This window comes from Canis lupus, chromosome 6, assembly GCF_003254725.2.
Source record: "Canis lupus dingo isolate Sandy chromosome 6, ASM325472v2, whole genome shotgun sequence".
Taxonomy (NCBI): Eukaryota; Metazoa; Chordata; class Mammalia; order Carnivora; family Canidae; genus Canis; species Canis lupus.
Window position 1 is genome coordinate 23611880 of NC_064248.1, and position 25293 is coordinate 23637172.

Here is a 25293-nt window from a genome sequence, read left to right on the forward strand (position 1 = left end):
TCAACCTTCCCTTCTGCAACCCTTTGTTTCCCAGAGTTAGAGCTGCTTGTGGCTTATCTTCCTCTCTAATTTTTCGCCAATTTCCCCCCTTCCCTTCCCTTATGGCTCCTTTCACTAGTTCTTATATTCCACATATGAGTGAAACCATATGATAATTGTCTTTCTCTGATTGACTCATTTCACTTAGCATTAATACCCTTCAGTTCCATCCATGTCAATGTAAATGGTAGGTATTTATCTTTCTGATGGCTGAGTAATATTCCCTTGTGTATCTATCATCTATCTATCTATCTATCTATCTATCTATCTATCTATCTATCTATCCACCCATCCATCCATCCATCCATCCATCCATCCATCTATATCTATATATATCTCACATATTTATCCACTCATCTGTCAAAGGACATTGTGGCTCTTTCCACCTGTAGGTTGCCTTTTAGTGTTGTTGATGGTATCCTTTGCTGTGCAGAAGCTTTTTATCTTGATGAAGTCCCAATAGTTCATTTTTGTTTTTGTTTCCCTTACCTTAGGAAATGTGTCTAGCAAGAAGTTGCTGTGACCAAGGTCAAAGAGGTTGCTGCCTGTGTTCTCCTGTAGGATTTTGATGGTTTCCTGCCTAACTTTTAGATCTTTCATCCATTTTGGGTCTACTTTGGTGTATGGTAAGAAAGAGGTCCAGTTTTATTCTTCTGCATATGGCTGTCTAATTTTCCCCATACCATTTGTTGAAGAGACTGTCTTTTCCACTGGATATTCTTTCCTGCTTTGCAGATTAGTTGACTAGAGAGTTGAGAGTCCTCTTCTAAGTTGTCTATTCTGTTCCATTGATCTATGTGTTTTTGCCAGTACCATACGGTGATGACTGGAGCTTTGTAATACAGCTTGAAGTCTGGAACTGTGGTGCCTCCAGCATTGGTTTTCTTTTTCAACATTCCTTTGGCTATTTGGAGTCTTTTGTGATTCCACAAATTTTAGGATTTATTCTAGCTCTGTGAAAAATGCTGGTGTTATTTTGATAGGGATTGCACTGAATGTGTAGACTGCTTTGAGTACCATAGATATTTTAACAATATCTGTTATTCCAGGGGTTCCTGGGTGGCTTAGTGAGTTAAGTATCTGCCTTCATCTCAGGTCATGACCCCAGGGTCCTGGTATTAAGTCTTATTTGGGCTCCTTGCTCAGTGGGTGCCTGCTTCTCCCTCTCCCTGTGCCTGCTGCTCCACCAGCTTGTGCTCTGTCAAATAACAAATAAAATCTCAAAAAAAAGAAATGCAACAGATTTTTATTTATTTATTTTTTTTATTTTTTTTTATTTTTTTTTATTTTTTTTTTATTGGTGTTCAATTTACTAACATACAGAATAACACCCAGTGCCCGTCACCCATTCACTCCCACCCCCCGCCCTCCTCCCCTTCTACCACCCCTAGTTCGTTTCCCAGAGTTAGCAGTCTTTACGTTCTGTCTCCCTTTCTGATATTTCCCACACATTTCTTCTCCCTTCCCTTATTTTCCCTTTCACTATTATTTATATTCCCCAAATGAATGAGAACATATAATGTTTGTCCTTCTCCGACTGACTTACTTCACTCAGCATAATACCCTCCAGGTCCATCCACGTTGAAGCAAATGGTGGGTATTTGTCATTTCTAATAGCTGAGTAATATTCCATTGTATACATAAACCACATCTTCTTTATCCATTCATCTTTCGTTGGACACCGAGGCTCCTTCCACAGTTTGGCTATAGTGGACATTGCTGCTAGGAACATCGGGGTGCAGGTGTCCCGGCGTTTCATTGCATTTGTATCTTTGGGGTAAATCCCCAACAGTGCAATTGCTGGGTCGTAGGGCAGGTCTATTTTTAACTCTTTGAGGAACCTCCACACAGTTTTCCAGAGTGGCTGCACCAGTTCACATTCCCACCAACAGTGTAGGAGGGTTCCCTTTTCTCCGCATCCTCTCCAACATTTGTGGTTTCCTGCCTTGTTAATTTTCCCCATTCTCACTGGTGTGAGGTGGTATCTCATTGTAGTTTTGATTTGTATTTCCCTGATGGCAAGTGATGCAGAGCATTTTCTCATATGCATGTTGGCCATGTCTATGTCTTCCTCTGTGAGATTTCTGTTCATGTCTTTTGCCCATTTCATGATTGGATTGTTTGTTTCTTTGGTGTTGAGTTTAATAAGTTCTTTATAGATCTTGGAAACTAGCCCTTTATCTGATATGTCATTTGCAAATATCTTCTCCCATTCTGTAGGTTGTCTTTGAGTTTTGTTGACTGTATCCTTTGCTGTGCAAAAGCTTCTTATCTTGATGAAGTCCCAATAGTTCATTTTTGCTTTTGTTTCTTTTGCCTTCGTGGATGTATCTTGCAAGAAGTTACTATGGCCGAGTTCAAAAAGGGTGTTGCCTGTGTTCTTCTCTAGGATTTTGATGGAATCTTGTCTCACATTTAGATCTTTCATCCATTTTGAGTTTATCTTTGTGTATGGTGAAAGAGAGTGGTCTAGTTTCATTCTTCTGCATGTGGATGTCCAATTTTCCCAGCACCATTTATTGAAGAGACTGTCTTTCTTCCAATGGATAGTCTTACCTCCTTTATCGAATATTAGTTGCCCATAAAGTTCAGGGTCCACTTCTGGATTCTCTATTCTGTTCCACTGATCTATGTGTCTGTTTTTGTGCCAGTACCACACTGTCTTGATGACCACAGTTTGTAGTACAACCTGAAATCTGGCATTGTGATGCCCCCAGATATGGTTTTCTTTTTTAAAATTCCCCTGGCTATTCGGGGTCTTTTCTGATTCCACACAAATCTTAAAATAATTTGTTCTAACTCTCTGAAGAAAGTCCATGGTATTTTGATAGGGATTGCATTAAACGTGTATATTGCCCTGGGTAACATTGACATTTTCACAATATTAATTCTGCCAATCCATGAGCATGGAATATTTTTCCATCTCTTTGTGTCTTCCTCAATTTCTTTCAGAAGTGTTCTATAGTTTTGAGGGTATAGATCCTTTACATCTTTGGTTAGGTTTATTCCTAGGTATCTTATGCTTTTGGGTGCAATTGTAAATGGGATTGACTCCTTAATTTCTCTTTCTTCAGTCTCATTGTTAGTGTATAGAAATGCCACTGACTTCTGGGCATTGATTTTGTATCCTGCCACGCTACCGAATTGCTGTATGAGTTCTAGCAATCTTGGGGTGGAGACTTTTGGGTTTTCTATGTAGAGTATCATGTCATCGGCGAAGAGAGAGAGTTTGACTTCTTCTTTGCCAATTTGAATGCCTTTAATGTCTTTTTGTTGTCTGATTGCTGAGGCTAGGACTTCCAGTACTATGTTGAATAGCAGTGGTGAGAGTGGACATCCCTGTCTTGTTCCTGATCTTAGGGGAAAGGCTCCCAGTGCTTCCCCATTGAGAATGATATTTGCTGTGGGCTTTTCATAGATGGCTTTTAAGATGTCGAGGAATGTTCCCTCTATCCCTACACTCTGAAGAGTTTTAATCAGGAATGGATGCTGTATTTTGTCAAATGCTTTCTCTGCATCCAATGAGAGGATCATATGGTTCTTGGTTTTTCTCTTGCTGATATGATGAATCACATTGATTGTTTTACGGGTGTTGAACCAGCCTTGTGTCCCAGGGATAAATCCTACTTGGTCATGGTGAATAATTTTCTTAATGTACTGTTGGATCCTATTGGCCAGTATCTTGTTGAGAATTTTTGCATCCATGTTCATCAGGGATATTGGTCTGTAATTCTCCTTTTTGGCGGGGTCTTTGTCTGGCTTTGGAATTAAGGTGATGCTGGCTTCATAGAACGAATTTGGAAGTACTCCATCTCTTTCTATCTTTCCAAACAGCTTTAGGAGAATAGGTATGATTTCTTCTTTAAACGTTTGATAAAATTCTCCTGGGAAGCCATCTGGCCCTGGACTCTTGTGTCTTGGGAGGTTTTTGATGACTGCTTCAATTTCCTCCCTGGTTATTGGCCTGTTCAGGTTTTCTATTTCTTCCTGTTCCAGTTTTGGTAGTTTGTGGCTTTCCAGGAATGCGTCCATTTCTTCTAGATTGCCTAATTTATTGGCGTATAGCTGTTCATAATACGTTTTTAAAATCGTTTGTATTTCCTTGGTGTTGGTAGTGATCTCTCCTTTCTCATTCATGATTTTATTAATTTGAGTCTTCTCTCTCTTCTTTTTAATAAGGCTGGCTAATGGTTTATCTATCTTATTAATTCTTTCAAAGAACCAACTCCTGGTTCTGTTGATCTGTTCCACAGTTCTTCTGGTCTCGATTTCGTTGAGTTCTGCTCGAATCTTTATTAACTGCCTTCTTCTCTTGGGTGTAGGATCTATTTGCTGTTTTTTCTCTAGCTCCTTTATGTGTAAGGTTAGCTTTTGTATTTGAGTTCTTTCCAGTTTTTGGATGGATGCTTGTATTGCGATGTATTTCCCCCTTAGGACTGCTTTTGCTGCATCCCAAAGATTTTGAACGGTTGTATCTTCATTCTCATTAGTTTCCATGAATCTTTTTAATTCTTCCTTAATTTCCTGGTTGACCCTTTTATCTTTTAGCAGGATGGTCCTTAACCTCCATGTGTTTGAGGTCCTTCCAAACTTCTTGTTGTGATTTAGTTCTAATTTCAAGGCATTATGGTCCGAGAATATGCAGGGGACAATCCCAATCTTTTGGTATCGGTTCAGACCCGATTTGTGACCCAATATGTGGTCTATTCTGGAGAAAGTTCCATGTGCGCTTGAGAAGAATGTGTATTCAGTTGAGTTTGGATGTAAAGTTCTGTAGATAGCAACAGATTTTTATATGCTGACTTTATATCCTGCAACATTGGTGAATTCATGTATCAGTTCTGGGAAATTTTTTGTGGAGTCTTTTGAGGTTTCTACATAGGACCATGTCATCTGTGGAGAGTGAAATTTGACTCCTTCCTTGACAATATGGATGCCTTTTATTTCTTTTTGTTGGGCTGCTTGAGGCTAGGACTATCAGTACTATGTTGAACAACAGTGGTGGGAATAGACATCCTTGTTCTTGAACTTAGGGGAAAAGCTCTCAGGTTTTCCCCATTGAGGAAGATATTTGCTGTTTTTTTTTTTTTTTTTGTATATGGTTTCTATGATGTTAAGGTATGGTCCATCTATCCCTACTTTGTTCAGAGGGTTTGTATCAAGAAAAGATGCAGTATTTTGTTAAATGCTTTTTCTGCATGTATTGAGAGGATGATACAGTTTTTCTCCTTTGTTTTACTAGTGTGGTGTATCATATTGATTTGCGGATGTTGAACCACCCCTTCAGGCCACAAATAAATACTACTTGGAATAATCCTTTCAATGTATTGTTGGATACTATTAGATAGTATCCTTGTAGAATTTTTGGTCCATGTTCATCAGGAATGGGGTCTGTGATTCCCTTTTTGGTAGGGTCTTTGGTTTGGGGATCAAAGTAATGCCAGCCTCGTAGAATGAGCTTGGAATTTTTCCTTCCAGTTCTATTTTTTGGAATAATTTCAGAGAACAGATATTAATTTTTCTTTAAATGTTTGGCAGAATTCTCCTGGGAAGCCATCTGGCCCCGGAGTCTTGTTCATTGGGAGTTTCTTGATTACTGATTGAATTTCTATGCCAGTTATGGGTCTGTTCAGATTTTCTATTCTTCCTATTTCAGTGTTTTGTTTATATGTTTTAAGGAAGGCATCCCTTTCTTCCAGATTGCCTAATTTATTGGCATATAATTGCTCATAATATTCTCTTATAATTGTATTTCTTTGGTGTTCATTGTGATCTCTCTTCTTTCATTCATGATTTTATTTAGTCCTTTCTCTTTTCTTTTTGGTAAGTCTGGCTAGAGGTTTATCAATCTTATTAGTTCTTTCAAAGAACCAGCTCCTACTTTTATCAATCTGTTCTGCTATTTTTAAATTTCTACACCATTGATTTCTTCTCTGATCTTTATTATTTCTCTTTCCCTATTGGATTTAGGCTTTATTTTCTATTCTTTTTCCAGCTCCTTAGGTGTTGGTTAGGTTGTGTGTTTGAGACTTTTCTTGCTTCTTGAGGAAGGCCTGTATTTCTATATACTCTTAATATACTACTGTATTTCTATATATGCCTTTGCTGCATCCCAAAGATTTTGAACTGTCATGTTTTCATTTTCATTTCCTCCCATATACTTTTAAAATTCTCCTTTAATTTCCTGATTGACTCACTCATTCTTTAGTAGGATGTTCTTTAACCTTAAGTATTTGTGGTTCTTACAAATTTCTTCTTGTGGTTTACTTCAAATTTCATAGAATTGTGGTCTGAAAATATATATGGTATAATCTCAATCAAGTTGTACCAATTGAGACCTGATTTGTCACCCAGTATGTGATCTATTCTATAAAATTTTCCATGTGCACTTGAAAAGAATGTGTATTCTCCTTTTTAGGATGAAAGGTTCTGAATATATCTATTAAGTCCATCTGGCCCAGTGAGTCATTCAAAGCTCTTGTTTCTTTGTTGATCTTCTACTTAGATATCTGTCCATTTCTGTGAGTGGGGTGTTAAAATCCTCTATTATTGTACTATTATAAGTTTTTAAATGTTTATTAATTGACATATATTTGGGTGCTCCCAAGTTAGGGGCATAAATATTTACAATTGCTAGATCTTCTTGTTGGATAGGACCCTTTATAATAATATGTTCTTCATCTCTTATTACATTCTTTGGTTTAAAATCTAGGTTTTCTGATATAAGGATGGGTACTCCATCTTCCTTTTCATGTCCATTAGCATGATAAATGGTTCTCCATCCCCTCACTTTCAATCTGGAGGTATCTTTGTATCTAAAATGAGTCTCTTGTAAGTAGCATATTGATAAGTCTTGTTTTTTTAATCCATAGATACTCTAATATGCCTTTTGACTGGAACATTTAATCTATTTACACTTAGAATAATTATTGAAAGATATGAATTTAGTGCTATTGTATTACCTGTAAAGTCATTGCTCCTGTAGATTGTTCCTTTCTAGTCTTTGTTACTTTTGGTCTCTCGCTTCAATATTTTATTTTAAATATACAATATATGAAATATTTTATGTATTACGTATATAAAACTATATAAAATATTAATAAATGTTAATTAAATACATATTAAAGATATTTATATTAAATATCTCTTAATACTTCCTGAAGGATTTAGTGTTCACAAATTCCTTTAAGTTTTTGTCTTGGAAACTCTCTCTCTCCTTCTGTTCTGAACGACAGCCTTGTTGGATAAAGTATTCTTGGCTTCATATTTTTCCCATTAAGCATGATGACTATATCATATCAGTCCTTTCTGGCCTGCCAGGTTTCTGTGGACAGGTTTGCTGCCAGCCTTATCTATCTACCCTTGTAGGTTTAGGACCTCACTTCCAAGCTACTTTCAGGATTTTTCTCTTTATCTTGTAATTTGCAACTTTCACTATAATATGTTGAGGTGTTCATCTATTTTTGTTGATTTTAAAAAATGATTTTACTTATTTATTCATGAGACACACACACACACACAGAGGCAGAGACACAGGCAGAGGGAGAAGCAGACTCCATGCAGGGAGCCCGATGTGGGACTCGATCCTAGGTCTCCAGGATTGGGCCCTGGGCGGAAGGCAGTGCTAAACCGCTGAGCCACCTGGGCTGCCCTATTGTTTTTTTAAGGGTAGTTCTCTGTGCTTCCTGAACTTAAACGTGTGTTTCCTTACCCAGATTAGGGAAGCTCTCAAATATAATTTGGTCAAATAAACCTTCTTCCCCTATTTCCCACTCTTCATCTTCTAGTACTCCTATAATATGGATATTACTTTGCTTTATGGAATTGCTGGGTTCCCTAAGTCTACCTTTGTGATCTAATAGTTTTCTTTCCTTCTTCTTTTTAGTTTCCTTATTTTCCATAATTTTGTTTTCTAGGTTACTGATTCACTCTTCTGTTTTGTTCAGCCTGGTTATTTTGGTCTTCACTTGGAACGGATTCTCAATAGTAGCATTTTTAATTTCAGCCTGACTAGATTTTAGTTCTTTTCTCACTCTAGTAAGGGATTCTCTAGTGTCTTCTATGTTTTCAACCTCAGCTAGTATCTTTATATTTGTTTATATATATATATTTTACAGTTTTTACAAATATTTTGTTTATTTTAATGAAGCTGGTATAGACAATGTCCATTTAAAATCCATATCCCAGGCCAAAAAGTACAAATAAAATAAAAAGAGCAGTGTTCTATTGAATACACTTCTGCATGAATAGCTTTATTAACTGCTAATGAAAATTAGAACTTTTATGGGATCTTCTGACAAGACTTTTTATCTTAAAATGCTTTCTCTTCAGTGAAGCCATCTTTGGAATTAGTCATTTACTCTCATTATCTCTGTCTTCTCTACTCCAGCCTGATATTTCTCTTCCTTTGGTTCAGATCCTTAACTTTTAAAAGAAGCTTCAAGTTAAGGAATGGTCATTTTCCCATTTTCCCACTTTCTCATTTTCAGTTCTCTGAAAAACTTCCATCTCCCACTGAAAGTCACAATCCAGGGGTGTGCTAGAACTTCAGGGCCAATTGGAAAGTCATCATGAACACCTGTATTGGTCGTTCTTATCACAAGCCTGAAAATGCACAGTCCTGGAAAAGGTGGCCTCTCTGTGCACACATGTAATTTTTAAAAAGGAAAGGGCAATATGAAAGGGGCTGAGGTTTTGTCACCAAAAATCAGCACAATGAAAACAAGTGATAATCAATAATGGGCACTAGAATTCAAATTGCCAGATGTTTTAAAGAGATGGGGTGCCAGTTTTCAATTCTGTTTTGAACACATTACAAAAGAACTATTTTTAAAAATAAGAAAGGTTTGAGGGTAAAGAAAAAATAAAAAGAATATCTAAATCGTTGAATGTCCCCCTGTTTGTTCCTGATAAACTTCAACCATATCTTCTTCTTCCATTCCCAGTTCTTTTGGAGTGTGATTATCAGCAACTCTCTGACCTTCAAAGAGAAACCTGAGTGAATTCACTGGAACTCCCTGTCTTTGACAGTATGATTCTTTGAGTTTCTTGAGATGTGTTGTCATTTTCACTTTGAATAAGTCAATCTCACTGCTATCCTGTCCAATGACTTTCAGTTTAATGTATTCTCCTTCCTACTTATCCCCCAAGTCCTCAGTTGAAGGTTTGCCTCCTGGTCGGACATGGTGACAGTGGCTTATCCAGGGTTTCCACAAAGCAGCGGCCTCAGGTAGGCAGAACCTTGCTCCAGGGTTTACAAATTCGTCTCTTCCCCACAGCACAACACCGTGACTCTATAATTGTTTTAAATTCTAGTTCAGACATCTTATATCCATATTGATTAAATCCTTGGCTGTACTACCTCCTGTTCTTTCTTTTGGGGTGAATTTCTCCATTTTGTCTAATCATTTTGTCTAGAATACAAGAAAAAAACAGTAACAAACAAAAAGAAACTAGATCCTGTGTGTGTTTTGGTCTGTTAAAAGAAACTAGATCCCAAAAGAAAGAGATACACACATACACACACACACACACACACACACATACACACACACATATATACATACATACATACATACACACACATATATATATACACACAAATATAAATTTAATGAAAGGAAACAAAATATAAAAATATATAAAGTATATATAAAAATAAAAATTAAAAAGAGAAAAAGAATTTAAAAAATAATATAACAAAAAATACGAAAGGCTAAGGAATAAAAATACAAAGAATGCTATATACTTTTTTCCCCAAGAGCTGAAGCTTTGCAGACCTCTATGATCAGTAGACTTTGCGTGAGTTGTTTGTGCTGATCTTCTGGGAGAGGTGCCTGTTGCACTGATTCTCAGGTGGACTTGCCTTAATGGAAATGGGCCTCCAGTTTTCAGGGAGGCAGGGATTGGTGTAAGGGGCTCCAGACTCCACTAGGAGGCGCTGTTTTGCACCATGAAGGCGTTCATCAATTGATGGGTGGGATGAATGTGGCTGTGCCCTGTTCTCTAGCCCTGGAGCTGAAAATTCACACCCCTCACTCTTCCGTGGGTCTTCACAGAAAAGCAGTCAATCACTCCCCATCCTCTTAGCTTCCATCAGAACTCTGTGTTCACCAGCCTATGATGGAGGATTTACCTCAGGCATGTGAGATCCAAAACCCCAAATTTTAAGAACTTCTGGAGTGCGGACCCATACTGTTCATCCTGGGGTGGTGCGTTTCACCACGCTTCTACCTTTTGCTGGACTCAGCCCAGGAAAGCAGTCACACAAATGCACAGTGGTTTGCAGTTTATGGCAACACATAGGAGAAAGCCAACACTTAGATGCACTGTTCTCAGCTGGCTTCCATGTTCCTATGCCTGGGAACTCTGCCACACTCAAACACCACCTGTTCTTCTTGCCACCCCAGGGAACCTCAGACAATGTTGTCACACCTGGGATTCCATCCTGCTTCACCACCTGAGCACCTTTGGCCAGGCATATTCCTCACTGTAGCAGACTTCTGTTAAGTTCCAATTCTGCACTCCACTGTTTATAATACTTTGTGGTAGCATCCTTAAGCAGGCTCCCTCCCCTCCACCGTATTCTCAGGTGTATCACACTGGATTCAAGTCTCTGCAACTCCTACCTTCCAGAGGGTGGTTGCTTTTCTACTTGTAGACTTGTAGAAATTGTTTTCTCCGATCTCTAATTGGTTCCTCAGGTGTTCAGAATGACTTGATAACTTATCTAGTTGGCTTCAAGGGACAAGACAAACTTAGAGTTCCCCTACTCCTCCACCATCTTAACTCCTCTCACACATTTTCTTTATCCATTCATCTGTTAATGGATATTGGGCTGTTTCCATAATTTGGCTATTGTTGACAGTGCTGCTATAAACATGGGGGGGTGCATGCATCCTTTGGAATTAATGTTTTGTATTCTTTGCATATGTAGAATTTAAGAAACAAACAAACAATGAGCAAAGGGGAAAAAAGAGAGGGAGGCAAACCAAGAAACAGACCCTTAACTATAGAGAGCAAACTGATGGTTACCAGAGTGGATGTGGTTAAAGGGATGGGTTAAAGAGGTGATGGAGTTTAAGGAGTGCACTTGTGATAAGCACTGGGTATAAGTGCTGAATACTATATGCCTGAAACTAATATTATACTGCAGGTTAATTAACTATAATTTAAATAAACAAAAAATTCAAGTAAGCCTTTTGTGAACTTGAACGTATGAGGCAATCCTCTCGTTCAATGAGAGAAATCTTCAGTTGTGAATTTCTCAAATTTAGTCAGCATCTGACAGTTGTAATTGGACACTGGCTTGTTGGTAAATTACTGCTCACCTTGCTAAACATAGAAAATTAAAAATGATTTCTGGTCACCCAAACCATTCATGTAGAACTTTGACCCTTTACCTGTGTGTATATTCTTTGGGTAGAATAAATGATAATTCAGCTCCAGTAAAATTTTCCACAGTGGCATCTGGAATATGAGAATGAATTATTTCTGAGATCTTTTCAACATCACAATGTGATTCCTTTTCCATGACTATATGATATCCAGCACCTGAGAGAAATCATTTAAAAGACCACATGAAGCATTTTCAGACTTTTTAATCTCCTTGTAAATCCAAACTTGGCTCTTCATCTTTCAAGTTACCTAGGTCCACAAAGAAGACATGGAATGTCACAAGATACTTTGTTATGACTCAAGGAAGGCTCATGCCTTAAACTTCCAAATGTGGTTCCAAGAACCAAGGTATTGAATAAACATAACTCCTATAATTTTCTTAGTGAACAATAATAGCTTAGTGTATATAATCAGAAATAGTATACATATGAAGAAAGGCCCCTGTAATCAACTTATCACTCTTGAAACTGTAATCTTAAAAAATATTCATTTATTGTTACTGGTTGTCCAGTGTGTATCAGGCATTAACTAGGCCCTGAGGATTGATCAGTGAACAAAGCATGCAAAATTTCTGCCTTCTTAAGAGCTACTTTCTAGTAAAAGGACACAGATACTAATAAAGAGGAGTAAGTTAAAATATACACTATGTTAGGAAAAAATAAAGCAGAAAAGGGCTATATTAAGTGTTGAAAGAAAGTTGTTAAATTTTAGACAGAGATCCATGAAAAGCCTGAGAATATGATTTCTGACTAGTGATTTCAAAGAAATTAGAGAACTATTACATTTAGTGTTTTCCCTGTTATACAGAGAAATTGTTTTCTGGAATTGGAGAAAACCATCATTATTTTAAATATGCATTACAAATGGTCATTGTATTTGCATTTATGTTTCTATTTAAGATTAAAAATGTGACTATAGGTTTTTAAGTATATATATCTCTTAGAAGATAATCTGGTTTATCTACTTGGTTTATAGTGTGGAAGACACTATTACATTTTACAAAGAGGCAACTATATCCTGAGAATAAAGTGATTTATCCACTATTTATTAGCTATCGGAACCAGTTTACTTAAAAATTGGTATGTAGGGCAGCCCCGGTGGCGCAGCGGTTTAGCGCCGCCTGCAGCCCAGGGCGTGATCCTGGAGACCCTGGATCGAGTCCTGCGTCGGGCTCTCTGCATGGAGCCTGCTTCTCCCTCTGCCTGTGTCTCTGCCTCTCTCTCTCTGCATCTCTATGAATAAATAAATAAATAAATCTTTAAAAAAATAAAAATAAATAAAAATTGGTATGTAAATTGTTTTTCATTTCTCAGGAATGATGACACAATTGTGCTCTTAAAACTGAAAAGAAAATGCCTCCTTTAGCAGAGAAGTGGGGTTGTTAAGTGAGAGTTGAATGCTAATACCAACATGGAATTTCCTATGCCATTAAAGAAGCAAACAAAAATCTCAGGCTTTTGATTAAGATGTAAGAAGCAATTTAAGTATATTTAAAATTTAGCATATAAGAAGGGACTGGAACATCCCAAAGTATTATATCTTTTAAAATACCTAGTTGTGTATTATGTACTATTTTATCAGAAATTAGTAACAGTAGTGAATGCTATTAGAAATTAGAAATAATTTATCAAAAGCATAGCTGTTTAAATGGTATGCCTCATAACCTAGCACAATTAGTTTAGATAAATCTAATTTTGGATTACAAGTCAACTGTACAAACTCAAACCTCTAAGGCGATCATAAACTTTGAAATACCTAAATGGGAATATAAATATGACTTTAGATCATTTTTTTATTTATCTAGGGCCCAGTTTTACATTCTATAAAATGAGGTGGTTGTTTTGAATATTAAATATGATATGTAAAGTGGATACCATAATAACTAATATAGAGTAAATAATGTGAGTTGAATGAATTCAAATACTGAATAAATGAATGATGAAGCAGTTCATCTTTATCTACATTTATGTTTATACCCAATTTTGAATTACTATAATTTTAGCCCTTGATAATTAACTGTTTGATGTTTCAGTTTTATCTCCTAAAAAAGTCCTATACTTATCAAAGTCAATGACTATATTATTCTACTTGTATGGTATCCTTACTGCCAATTATCATATTTTAGAGTTATCTCACCATATGAGATTTAAAACTTGTTTGGCAAATGAGAAATTAGTCATTTCCTCTCCTCATCAACCAATTAATTACTCAACACATAAATCTATTTGGACACAACTGTATTCTAGGGACAAAGAAAACTGTCAGTAGGTGTAAAGTGGGAGAAATAAGGATGGCCTTTGTAGGTTGATAACAGTATTTTGTGAGTCTTAATGTATGTCTTAGAGAACAAACAATAAATATATATAAGGAATATCTAAGTTGCAAAGGGCCTTAAAAACCAATTAGAGGGATCCCTGGGTGGCGCAGCGGTTTGGCGCCTGCCTTTGGCCCAGGGCGCGATCCTGGAGACCCGGGATCGAATCCCACATCGGGCTCCCGGTGCATGGAGCCTGCTTCTCCCTCTGCCTGTGTCTCTGCCTCTCTCTCTCTCTCTGTGTGACTATCATAAAAAAAAAAAAAAAAAAAAAAAAAAACAATTAGAATCACCGAAATCTAATTAGTAGGACAGAGGGAGTCACTGATGTTTTGGCTATACTGACAATATATCATTAAAATCATGTAGAAGAATATCACTAAGACATCAATATCACAAGAATGAGCAAAGGGATAGAGAACCAACCATATGTTTGTTTCAGGAAGACAGAAGAGCCACAGCACTGCAGGGTCCCCCTGACCATGATGGCAATGCGGTCACCCAGGAGATCAGCTTCATCCATGGAGTGAGTGGTCAATAAGATGGTACGATTCTGTTTATACTGCTGAAGGAGCTCCCAGGTGGCTCTCCTTGAGACTGGGTCCATACCAGATGATGGTTCATCAAGTAACACTACCTAAAAACCAGAAGAATTATATGACATTCTAGGCTACTGGTGTCATAATTGCTCTTTGACAGGAACACACTTAAGCTAAGATACAAAATCTAGACTAAATATAGTGAAAAAATCCTAGAGAAAAAAAAAATCCCAAACCATGTTATGACAATTGAGCCAAAAAAGGCAAATTCCTTCTATCATTGGCAGAATTCCTTTAAGATTCATATCAACTCTCAGGTTTTTGTCAGCTGAGTTTTCTAGATTAGTTGGAAGGAACCCATGGTTAATGCCTCCTCAACCCCCTCTTTTCTCTCTCTTTTCTTTAATACCTGGGAGCCCCCCATAAGTGCTATGATGATGGAGAGTTTGCGCTTCATTCCTCCACTCAGTGCCTTTGAAAGTGTATCACGCTTTTCTAGCAGGTTAAAAGTAGACAGCATATGGTCAATTTCCATAGAATACATGTTTTGATATATTCTTTTAACCTAAAAAGAGGAGGCAGAATTTACATGATGCATCCAACTTTATCCTTGTAAAGTGTTTAGATCATAGCTTTCTTTGTACATCTATGTAGATAAATGAAATTTCTTTCCAGTGTAAAAAATACTTTATCCCATCTCTTTTCACACATCAGCTACATAGTGTCTTCTTCACATTGCCTCCCTTTAAAGGAGAGCTCCTAAGGAAAGAGTTTATTCTCAGATTTATAGACATCTGGAACTCAGGAATGGAAAGAGAAAAGAAACATCTCTATTTTCTAGGCATGATGGAGTAAACCACCCCCCCCTTCATTTCCCACTGAACTCAATTATTAAACCTGGAGAACTATAAAAAGTAAACATCAGAAGTTGGAACAGAATACCATATTTTGAAGTACCACTGACCCAGCATTGGGTTTACCATTTTCCCCCTTGTGTATCCTCTTAGCCTGAACACAAAGTAATCCAAAGCATGGTAATGCAGATAGAATTGAGAATGAGGAGAAATTCTTTAGTTCTGGTTTGAGGAATGGAAAAGAAAAACAAAAACAAAAAAAACAAAAAACTCATAAAGCTCTGAGAGAGTGTGGGAGGTGGGAGGGCCAATTCCCTTTTATTTTTTTTTTAAATAAAAAAGGAACCCATTAGGAGTCTTGCTCCAACCCATTAGGAGCCTTGTGGCAGTGATGGTGGCAAGAACAGAAAGGAAAGGGAATCCTGTAAAAGCCAAAATTCTGAGGGAAAGGAATCTTCTCACTTAAGTAGAGCCATGGCTCCAACAGGAGAGGGTCAAACCCAGTTGCTTTTTACCACCCAGTCAGCTACTTGATTGTGGCACAATCATGAAACTGGGCAATTTCTTTTCTTTCTTTCTCTCTTTTTTTTTTTTAAAGTGGGCAGTTTCTGCTAGAGGACTGAGAAAGGAATTTTCAGGAACTAGAAAATACTGGAGAGATAACAGAAGAGAGGAGCAGGAAAGTATGACTGTAAAGTTATTTATGAACTCATGTTTACCCCATCATTTATATATATGGATCTAATCCTAATTAGCATACCAAACTTTAAGAATTATGCTAATTAGTAAACCTCTACCCATATGTGAATTACTGAGTAACATACAAGGGAGAGCCTGGAATATCACTGCAAAGACTTTGAAGCTGACACTAAAACCATAGTCCACAGATAAATAAGATGAAGTCTCATGATTTACTTTTGAAAACATCCAGGATAAAAACAAAAATTACCTGGCACACAAAGAATCACAAAAATCTCAACTCACTTAGGAAAAGACAATCAGCAGATATCAATGTCAGGATGGCACAGATGCTGGAATTAAACTAGAAAGTATCAACAAAATAAAGAAGAAGTTAGTGAAAATCTTAAAACTAAAAAATTTCAATAACCAAAATAAAAGGCTCATTAGATAATAGAATAGAAATTATAGAGTAAAGGGTCAGTGAACTTGAAGGTTGATCAATAAAAATTATCCGGATTCAGACCTGAGATTTATAGAGAGAACAGCCAGAAAGCTACAGAGAGAAGGGCTGTCACTTCTAGCAAGGTAGGAAGACAGAAAAAAATAAAATAAAGAATTAAGTGGGAGAGGGGCACTGTGAGGAGCCGGGCTAAAGCTGAGCGGCAAAAGTCTCTGGGACAGGAAAGCCCAGCCCTGGAGAAGCCAGGACTTTAAGAATCTGCACCAATTCTTCCCCGATGGAAAAGCACTTAGCAGGGAAGTCGAGCAGAACTGCAGGAGGAGCTGTGGAGCCTCCAGGTTCCCGGAGTCCCTAATAGAGGAAGTGCACCTGGGAGAGAGCATACCACAAACTGTGGGTCAATCTCAGTAGAGGTTTGGCACACGCACCTGGCGGGGCACCTGGGAGAAGCCAGTTGGTCAGGCATGTGGCTCCGTACAGAGGTGTCTGCACCCTGCTGCCCTTGGTGCCGAGGCCCTGGGAGCACAATTCCAGCAGCACAGGGCCCTGGATCCCAGGGCGCCAGGGAACACAGCCCATGATCCTGCACTCCCCCCGGGACACGTGGTAGCAGGGAGGGCAGAGGACAGCAAGGACTCTCCTGCCACCGGGTGCCCCCAAGCTGTGCAGATCAGTGCCCCCGTGCCACCCCTGCCCCAGTCCAGGAGCATCTAGGGGAGCTGGAGCTGGAGGCCTGGCCAAGCTGGAGGCCTGGCCGCCACCAGTGTTGTCCCTCCTTGTTTCACGGTGTGCCTGGGAGAGGCGGGGTCACCAGGGAGCAGGGGTCTCACAGGATAAACAGCTCCCACTGAGCCCGGCACCCTGCGGCAGGTGATGGTGCAGGCATCTCCCCAGGTACACACACCTGAGAATCAGCACAACAGACCCCTCCCTCAAAAGAACAGCTGGAATAACGGGGGAAGAGCAAAATCTTGACCAAGCAGCGCTGGAAAGCTCCAGGGGAAGTTGAGGGATTTATAGTATATAGAACTAGAGGATACCCCTCCTTCCACCCCCCCTTTTCCATTACAATTCATTTTTATATCAGACTAAAAGTTTCCAACTTTTTTCTCTTTTCCCACCTTAACTACAATATTTTTACCACCTCTTCATTTCTAAGTTTTTTTGTTTTTCAGTTTCATATTTCTACAATTACATGTCTTAGATATATTTTCCACTTCCAGATTCCCTTCAACATATTCAACTTAATTTTGGGAGATATAAAAGATATATTTTTTAAATTTTGTTTTCTCTGCCTCACTTTGTTCTACAATGGTGTAAATTAATACCTTCTAAAACATGACCAGCATATACTCAGAACCGAGTGCTACACTGTGCTGATTCATTCTGTGAGATTATATTCTCTCTTCATTCCCATTCTGTCCCCCTCTTTTATCTCATTTATGTTTTTGTGGTCAATGTTGGGGATCTCTATAAGTATTCTGGTTTATGTAAATTTGGGACTGAGCATCTTCTAACATACAGAACTTAATATACTCAGAACCAAGAGGATCACCCTCTAGGACCCCTCAGGTAGACTACATTCTTCCTCCACTACAACTTCATCACCACTACCATCTCCCAGTTCCCCCTCCCCCCTTTTTTTCTTTTTTCTTTTTAAAAAAGATTTTATTTATTTATTCATGAGACACACACACACACACACACACACACACACACACATACACAGAGGCAGAGACACAGGCAGAGGGCAAAGCAGGCTCCATGCAGGGACCCGATCCTGGGTCTCCAGGATCATGCCCTGTGCTGAAGGCGGTGCTAAACCGCTGAGCCACCTGGGCTGCCCTTTTTTCCTCTTTACTTTTGCTTTTTTCTATCTTTTTTCTCTTTTTTGGGATTCTTGGCCTTTTATTTTTTTTACTAAAATAGGTTAGAGATAGAATTTAGGATAACAATTATAAAGTACTAGCTGGGCTTCAAAAAAGCATAAAAGACACTGGAGAATATCTTAGTGCAGAAATGAGATGTAATCAGGCCGAAATTAAAAATAGTCTAATTGAAATGCAATCTAAATTGGATGCTCTAACAGCGAGGGTAAATGAGGCAGAAGAGAGACTAGTGACATAGAAGACAAGTCTATGGAAAGGAAAGAGGGAATGAGACAAAAACAAATAATAGCCCACGAGGAGAGCCTTTGAGAAACCAGTGATGCCATGAAAAGAATACATGTCAGAATTATTGGAGTGCCTAAGGATGAAGAGATAGAGAGAGAGAGTAAGAGAGAGAGAGTGCACACTGGAAGGTGTACTTGAGCAAATTATAGCTGAATTTCTCTAACCTGGGGAAGGAAATAGGCATTCATATCCAAGAGGTAGAGAAGACCCCTCCCAAAATTGATAAAAATAGATGAACAACCTGACATATAATAAAAAAGCTTACAAATTTCAGAGATAAATAGAAAATCCTGAAAGCAGCTTGAGACAAGAGATTCCTAACATATAGAGGGAAAATATTGGATTGACTGGAGACCTCTCCACATATATCTGGCAGGCCAGAAAGTGGCTGGCAAGATATATTCAGGGTACTAAATGAGAAAAATATGCAGGCAAGAATACTTTATCCAGCAAGGCTGTCATTCAGAATGGAAGGAGAGAGAAAGAGCTTCCAAGACAGAAACTGAAAGAGTATGTGATCACTAAGCCAGCCCTGTAAGAAATATTAAGGGGAGAGGGAGTCCGAGAGTAACATAGACCAGAAAGAAACAGAGACAATATACAGAAACAGGGATTTTACAGGTAATACAATGGCACTAAATTCATACCTTTCAATAATTACTCTGAAAGTAAATGGGCTAAATGCTCCAATCAAAAGACACAAGGTATCAGATTGGACAAAAAAGCAAGACCTATCCATATGCTGTCTACAAGAGACTCATTTCAGACCTCAAGACACCTCCAGACTGAAAATGACAGGGTAGAGAGCCATTTACCATGTGAATGGACCTCAAAAGGAAGCTAGGGTAGCAATCCTCATATTAGAAAAATTAGATCTTAAACCAAAGAGTACAGTAAGAGATCATACTATTATACTTAAATGGTCTAGCCAACAAGAAGATCTAACAGATATAAATATTTACGCTCCTAATTTGGGAACAGCCAATTATATCAACCAATTAATACCTAAGTAAAGAAACTCATAGGTAATAATACATTAATGGTAGGGGATTTCAATACCCCACTCACAGCAATGGACAGACTATCTAAGCAGAAGATCAAAGAATGAATGACACACTGGACCAGATGGACTTCACAGATATATTCAGAACATTCCATCCTAAAGCAACAGAATATATATTCTTCTCGAGTGCACATGGAACTTTCTCCAGAAAAGATCATGTAGTAGGTCACAAATCAGATCTCAACTGATACCAAAAGATTGGGATTATTCCCTGTATATTTTCAGACTACAATGCCCCTCCCTCTGCTCATACTTGTGCTCTCTCTCTGAAATAAATAAATAAAATCTTAAAAAATAAAACACAGAAACAAAAATGAATAGAATGGGAATGAAGAATAGAAAAATATATGACTATAGTAGGATATTTTAGAAATACTCTTCACTTAGTAATAGAACTATTAGACAGGCATCAGCAACTATACAGAAAACTAAATAAGATCAAGTTACTGAACTAATTGATGTTTACAGAAAGTTCCAACCAAACAGTAGAAAACATATTCTTCTCAAGTGCATATGGAATAGTAACCAAGATAAACCATATCCTCAGTCATAAAACCTCAGCAATTTTAAAACATTTATAATTACACAAAATATGATCTCTGACCAAAATAGAGCTAAGCATAACAGAAAGCAAGCAAGACACCTTTCCATCACTTGTACCTTAAGGATCATACTCATAAATGATCTATGAGTCACAGATTAAGTCTCAAGGAATGTAAAAAACATTTTGAACTGAATAAAAATGAAAATATAATAAATTGTATCAAAATCTGTGGGGTGCAACAAAGGAGTGCCTAGAGGAAAAATCATAACAATAAATGCTTATGCTAGAAAGAGAATGCAGATCGTCTTAGAAGCTACATGGGCAAACCAAAAAACAGACTCTTAAATATGTATAAAGAACAAACAGATGGTTACTAGAGTGGGGGTGAGTGGGAGATATGGCTGAAACAGGTGAAGGAGATTAAGAATACACATATTGTGATGAGCACTACCCTATCATACAGAATTGTTGAATCACTATATTATACACCTGAAACCAATAGAAAACTGTATTTTTAACTATACCAGAACTAAAATAAAATTTAAAAAACAAAGAAAGGCACTTCCTCATACTAATAAATGGTATTTGCAAAAAAAATTTTAATGGTGAAAATAGAATGCTATACCCCAAGATAAGAAACAAGTCAAGGATGCCCACAACATCATGCTGTTACTAGCCAGTGTGGCATGAAGTAAATAAATAAATAAAGAAATAAATAGCAAATATTGGCACAAAGACCCTATACCTATTCTCCTATGATATGATTGTCTACCCACAAAACCAAGGAATCTACAAAAAAACACTCCTAAACCCATTAAGTGAGCTCAGTAAGGTCAAAGAATAAGCGGTCAACATATAAATATCAATCATTTTTCCACGTACAAAAAATGAACAACTGGAAATCAAAAAGCTTTTTAAAGCCCCCCAAAATGAAATTATAAGACTTATATATTGAAAACTAAAAATGGTGATTATATCAAACAATTTAATAGAGATATCATGATCAAGGATTTGAAATCTCTCAACATGATAACAATGTTGACTTTCTCCAAAGTGCTATACAGATTTAATGTAATATCAATCAAAATCACAGTAGAACTTTTGTAGACACATAAGAGATAATACGCAAATTTATTTGGAAGAGCCAAACAGCTATAATAGCTAAAACACTTGAAAAAGAATATAGTTGGATGAGCAATTGCACTGCTGGGGATTTACCCCAAAGATACAGATGCAACGAAATGCCGGGACACCTGCACCCCGATGTTTCTAGCAGCAATGTCCACAATAGCCAAACTGTGGAAGGAGCCTCGGTGTCCATCGAAAGATGAATGGATAAAGAAGATGTGGTTTATGTATACAATGGAATATTACTCAGCATTAGAAACGACAAATACCCACCATTTGCTTCAATGTGGATGGAACTGGAGGGTATTATGCTGAGTGAAGTAAGTCAATCGGAGAAGGACAAACAGTGTATGTTCTCATTCATTTGGGGAATATAATAGTGAAAGGGAATATAAGGGAAGGGAGAAGAAATGTGTGGGAAATATCAGAAAGGGAGACAGAACATAAAGACTCCTAGCTCTAGGAAACGAACTAGGGGTGGTGGAAGGGGAGGAGGGCGGGGGGTGGGGGTGACTGGGTGGCGGGCACTGAGGGGGGGGACTTGACGGGATGAGTACTGGGTGTTATTCTGTATGTTGGCAAATTGAACAGCAATAAAAAATAAATTTATTATTAAAAAATTAAGTGTATAGACTGTTACAGGTCATTAGCATATTTGAAGCTTACTAAATGTGCAAAATGCTAATTGCATGGGGCCAATACCATGTAGCCATATTAATAGCCAGATGCTATGATTAAAAAAATTAAAAAATTAAAAAAAGTAAAAGAATATAGTTGGATGAATAGCACTTTCCTATATTAAACTTACTATAAAGCTATACAAATCAGGGCAGTGTGGATCAATAGCACATAAAAGAAACTCTTGAGTTAATAAAGCCACAGAAATATGACCATTTGATCCTTGACACTGTAAAAAGCAATTCAAAGATGAAAGAACAGTATTTTCAAAAATTGGTTTTAGAACAACTGACCATGTATATGCAAAACAATGAACCTAGATCTACATTTTATAACTTTAAGCAAGTGGACCGCAGATGGACCATAGATCTGAGTATAACATAAAACTACAAAAATTTAGGAGAAAATACAGAATAAATCTTCATGCCTTGGGGTTAGGCACAGAGTTCTAGAAAAGATGGCAAAGGCAGGATCCTTTAAGAAAAATGTGATAAAAAATGTGATAGACTGGATTTCAGTATTAAAAACTTTTGGTCTATAAAAAGCATTGCCAAGAAAATGAAAAGACAAACTACAGAAATAGGAAAAATATTTGCAAAGCACATAGCCAACCAAGGATATATATCCAGAATATACAAAGAACTCTCCAAAATTTAATAACAAAATGAAAAATCATATTTTAAGAATGGACAAAGGGCCTGAACAAATATTTCATCAAAGAGGGTATAAAAATAGGAAATAAGTACATGAAAGATGTTCAACACCATTAGCCATTCATGAAATTCAAATTAAAACCAGGATTATATACAAATACATATCTATTAGAATGGTTAGAATGTTAAGAAGGGATGCCTGTGTTGCTCAGTTGGTTAACCATCTAACTCTTTTTTTTTTTTTATTTTTTTATTTTTTTATTTATGATAGTCACAGAGAGAGAGAGGGAGAGAGAGAGAGAGAGGCAGAGACACAGGCAGAGGGAGAAGCAGGCTCCATGCACCGGGAGCCCGACGTGGGATTCGATCCCGGGACTCCAGGATCGCGCCCTGGGCCAAAGGCGCTAAACCGCTGCGCCACCCAGGGATCCCACCATCTAACTCTTGATTTCAGCTCAGATCATGATCTCAGGGTCATGAGACTGAGCTACATGTCAAGCTCCACACTGAGTATGGAGTCTGCTTGAGATTCTCTCCCTCTCCATCTGCCCCTCTCCCTGCTTTTGCTCTCTCACCCTTAAAAAAATGTTAAAAAATATTACAATACCAAATTCTGGCAAGGATATGGAGCAACTGGAATTCTCGGCCATATAGATGGCTGGTGGGGGTTCAAAATGGTACAGTCACTCTAGAAAGAAGTTTGGAAGTTACTTATAAACACTTATAATATAGTCCAGTAATCTCATTATGAGAGAAATGAAAAATTATATTTATACACAAAAAACTCTACCTGAAATTCAGAACAGCTTTCATACTCATACTGTAAACAACCCAAATATCCTTTAATTGGTGTACTATATTACATCTAAACATGAAGTATGGGTGTTATTCTATATGTTGGCAAATTGAACACCAATAAAAAATGAATTTATTAAAAAAATAAACATGAAGTACTACTTAGCAATTAAAAGAAACATACTACTAATCATACATTAGTATGGATAGATCTCAAAGGCATTATGCTCTGTGTCAGTAGCTAATTTTTTAAGGTTACATAATATAGGATTCTATTTACGATGGTATTCTCAATAAGACATTAGTGATTAAGGATAGACCAGTGATTACCAGGGTGGGAATAGGGATGACTTACAAAGGAATAGCACAAGGGAGTGTTTTGGGGTGATGAAACTACTCTGTGGTGCAAGTCGAATGTGTTAAATTTCATATATCTATATATCAAAAGAAAAAAATAAATTTACTGTATAGTTTAAAAATATTTTTGACTCACCACAGAGTAGAAAAATAGGTGTTCTGAGATTGTCATGTCATTAAATAACAAGTCTTGCTGTGGGCAGAAGCCCAGATTTTTTCGAATCTCCATTATGTTCTTTGAGATGTCAAATCCATGAATATAGACCTCTTCTCTGGTAGGAGGGTAACGACCTACAAGTAATCAGAAGACATAAAAGAAGCTGAGCTTTGGTGAGACAGCATGATAAGATAATGCAAATTACTATCTTAAATCCAGCCTGCTTATGGATTACTCAAAAGAATTAGCACTATCTCCTACAGTATACTTATCTTGATGAGCACTGAGTAATATATGGAATTGCTAAGTCACTATATTGTACAGCTGAAACTGATATAACACTGTATGTTAACTACACTGGAATTAAGATTAAAAAAGGAGTGCCCTGGGGCACCTGTGTGGCTCAGTGGTTGAGCGTCTGCCTTTGGCTCAGGTCATGATCCCAGGGTCCTGAGCCTGCTTCTCCATCTGCCTATGTCTCTGCCTCTGTGTCTCTCGTGAATGAATGAATGAATGAATGAACAAACAAGTATCTAATAAAAATAAAAAAGGAATACACTTTTTGTGATGAGCACTGAGTGATTATAGAGTTGCTGAATTATTATTACCTAGAAAAACTGTCTTTCAAAAATGAAGGATCGACCAGACAAACAAAAGTTGAGAGAGTTCATTACTAAGAGAACTCCATTAACAAGAGATGTTGGAGTTCTTCAAGGTGAAACATAAGGATGCTAAATGGTAACATGAAAGCATATTAAAGTATATAACTCATGGCAAAGGTAAATACATAGACAAATACAGAATAATGTAATACTTTGGTGAGTATATAGTACATGTAATAGTAGTGAGTAAATAACTCTTAATTTTAGTATAAAATTAAAAGACAAAAGTATTAAAATACTATAAGTATAAAAATGTTGATCAACATACAACATAAAAAGATGTAAATTGTGACATTAATATAAAATGTGTTTATGTGGAAAAAATAATATTATAGAGTTCTATTTTTAATTGAAGGTCATTGTTTTCAGTTTAAATAGAATATTATAACTATAAAATATTTTATATAAGTTCCACAAGGTAAACATAAAGGAAATACATAATAAACACAAAAGACAAAGAAAAGTGAATCAAAGCCTGTAAACAGATATAATATATATAACATATATACTATATGTAATATGAATATATGATATATAAATATTTTATATATATGTAAAAAAGAAAAGTAGATGGCAAAAGAAGTGTAAGAAAGACAATTTTCAAAATGACAGCGGTAGGCCCTTCTCTATCAATAATGACTTTAAATGAAAAGACCTAAAAAAAAAATAGAGTGGCTGAATGGATTAACTAATAATACCTAACTATACGTTCTTTACAAGGAACTTTAGATTTAAGGACACAAAGAGGCAGAAGTGAAGGCATGAAAAAAGATATTCAATGTAAATGGTAACCAAAGA

General features: G+C 37.2%; 1 protein-coding gene and 1 pseudogene across 10 annotated transcripts in view; both read right to left on the reverse strand.

The window, feature by feature from the left end:
• The window catches only part of LOC112640266 (phospholipid-transporting ATPase ABCA3-like), a 198259-nt gene that overhangs the window by 91892 nt on the left and 81074 nt on the right, over nt 1-25293 (reverse strand). For 9 of the 10 annotated variants that reach the window (XR_007411256.1, XR_007411255.1, XM_049111311.1 and 6 more), the window contains 4 exons: nt 23813-23967; nt 14699-14854; nt 14177-14387; nt 11442-11592 (listed from right to left, as the gene is read on the reverse strand). Coding sequence is in view for 8 of the 10 variants with exons in the window: in XM_049111311.1 (XP_048967268.1) it covers nt 11442-11592; nt 14177-14387; nt 14699-14854; nt 23813-23967 (673 nt within the window). In the remaining 2 variants the exon portion in view is untranslated. The remainder of the gene's footprint in view (nt 1-11441; nt 11593-14176; nt 14388-14698; nt 14855-23812; nt 23968-25293) is intronic. The other variant, XM_049111313.1, reaches the window with a different exon arrangement.
• Nucleotides 8472-9223, reverse strand: LOC112640267 (small ubiquitin-related modifier 1-like; annotated as a pseudogene).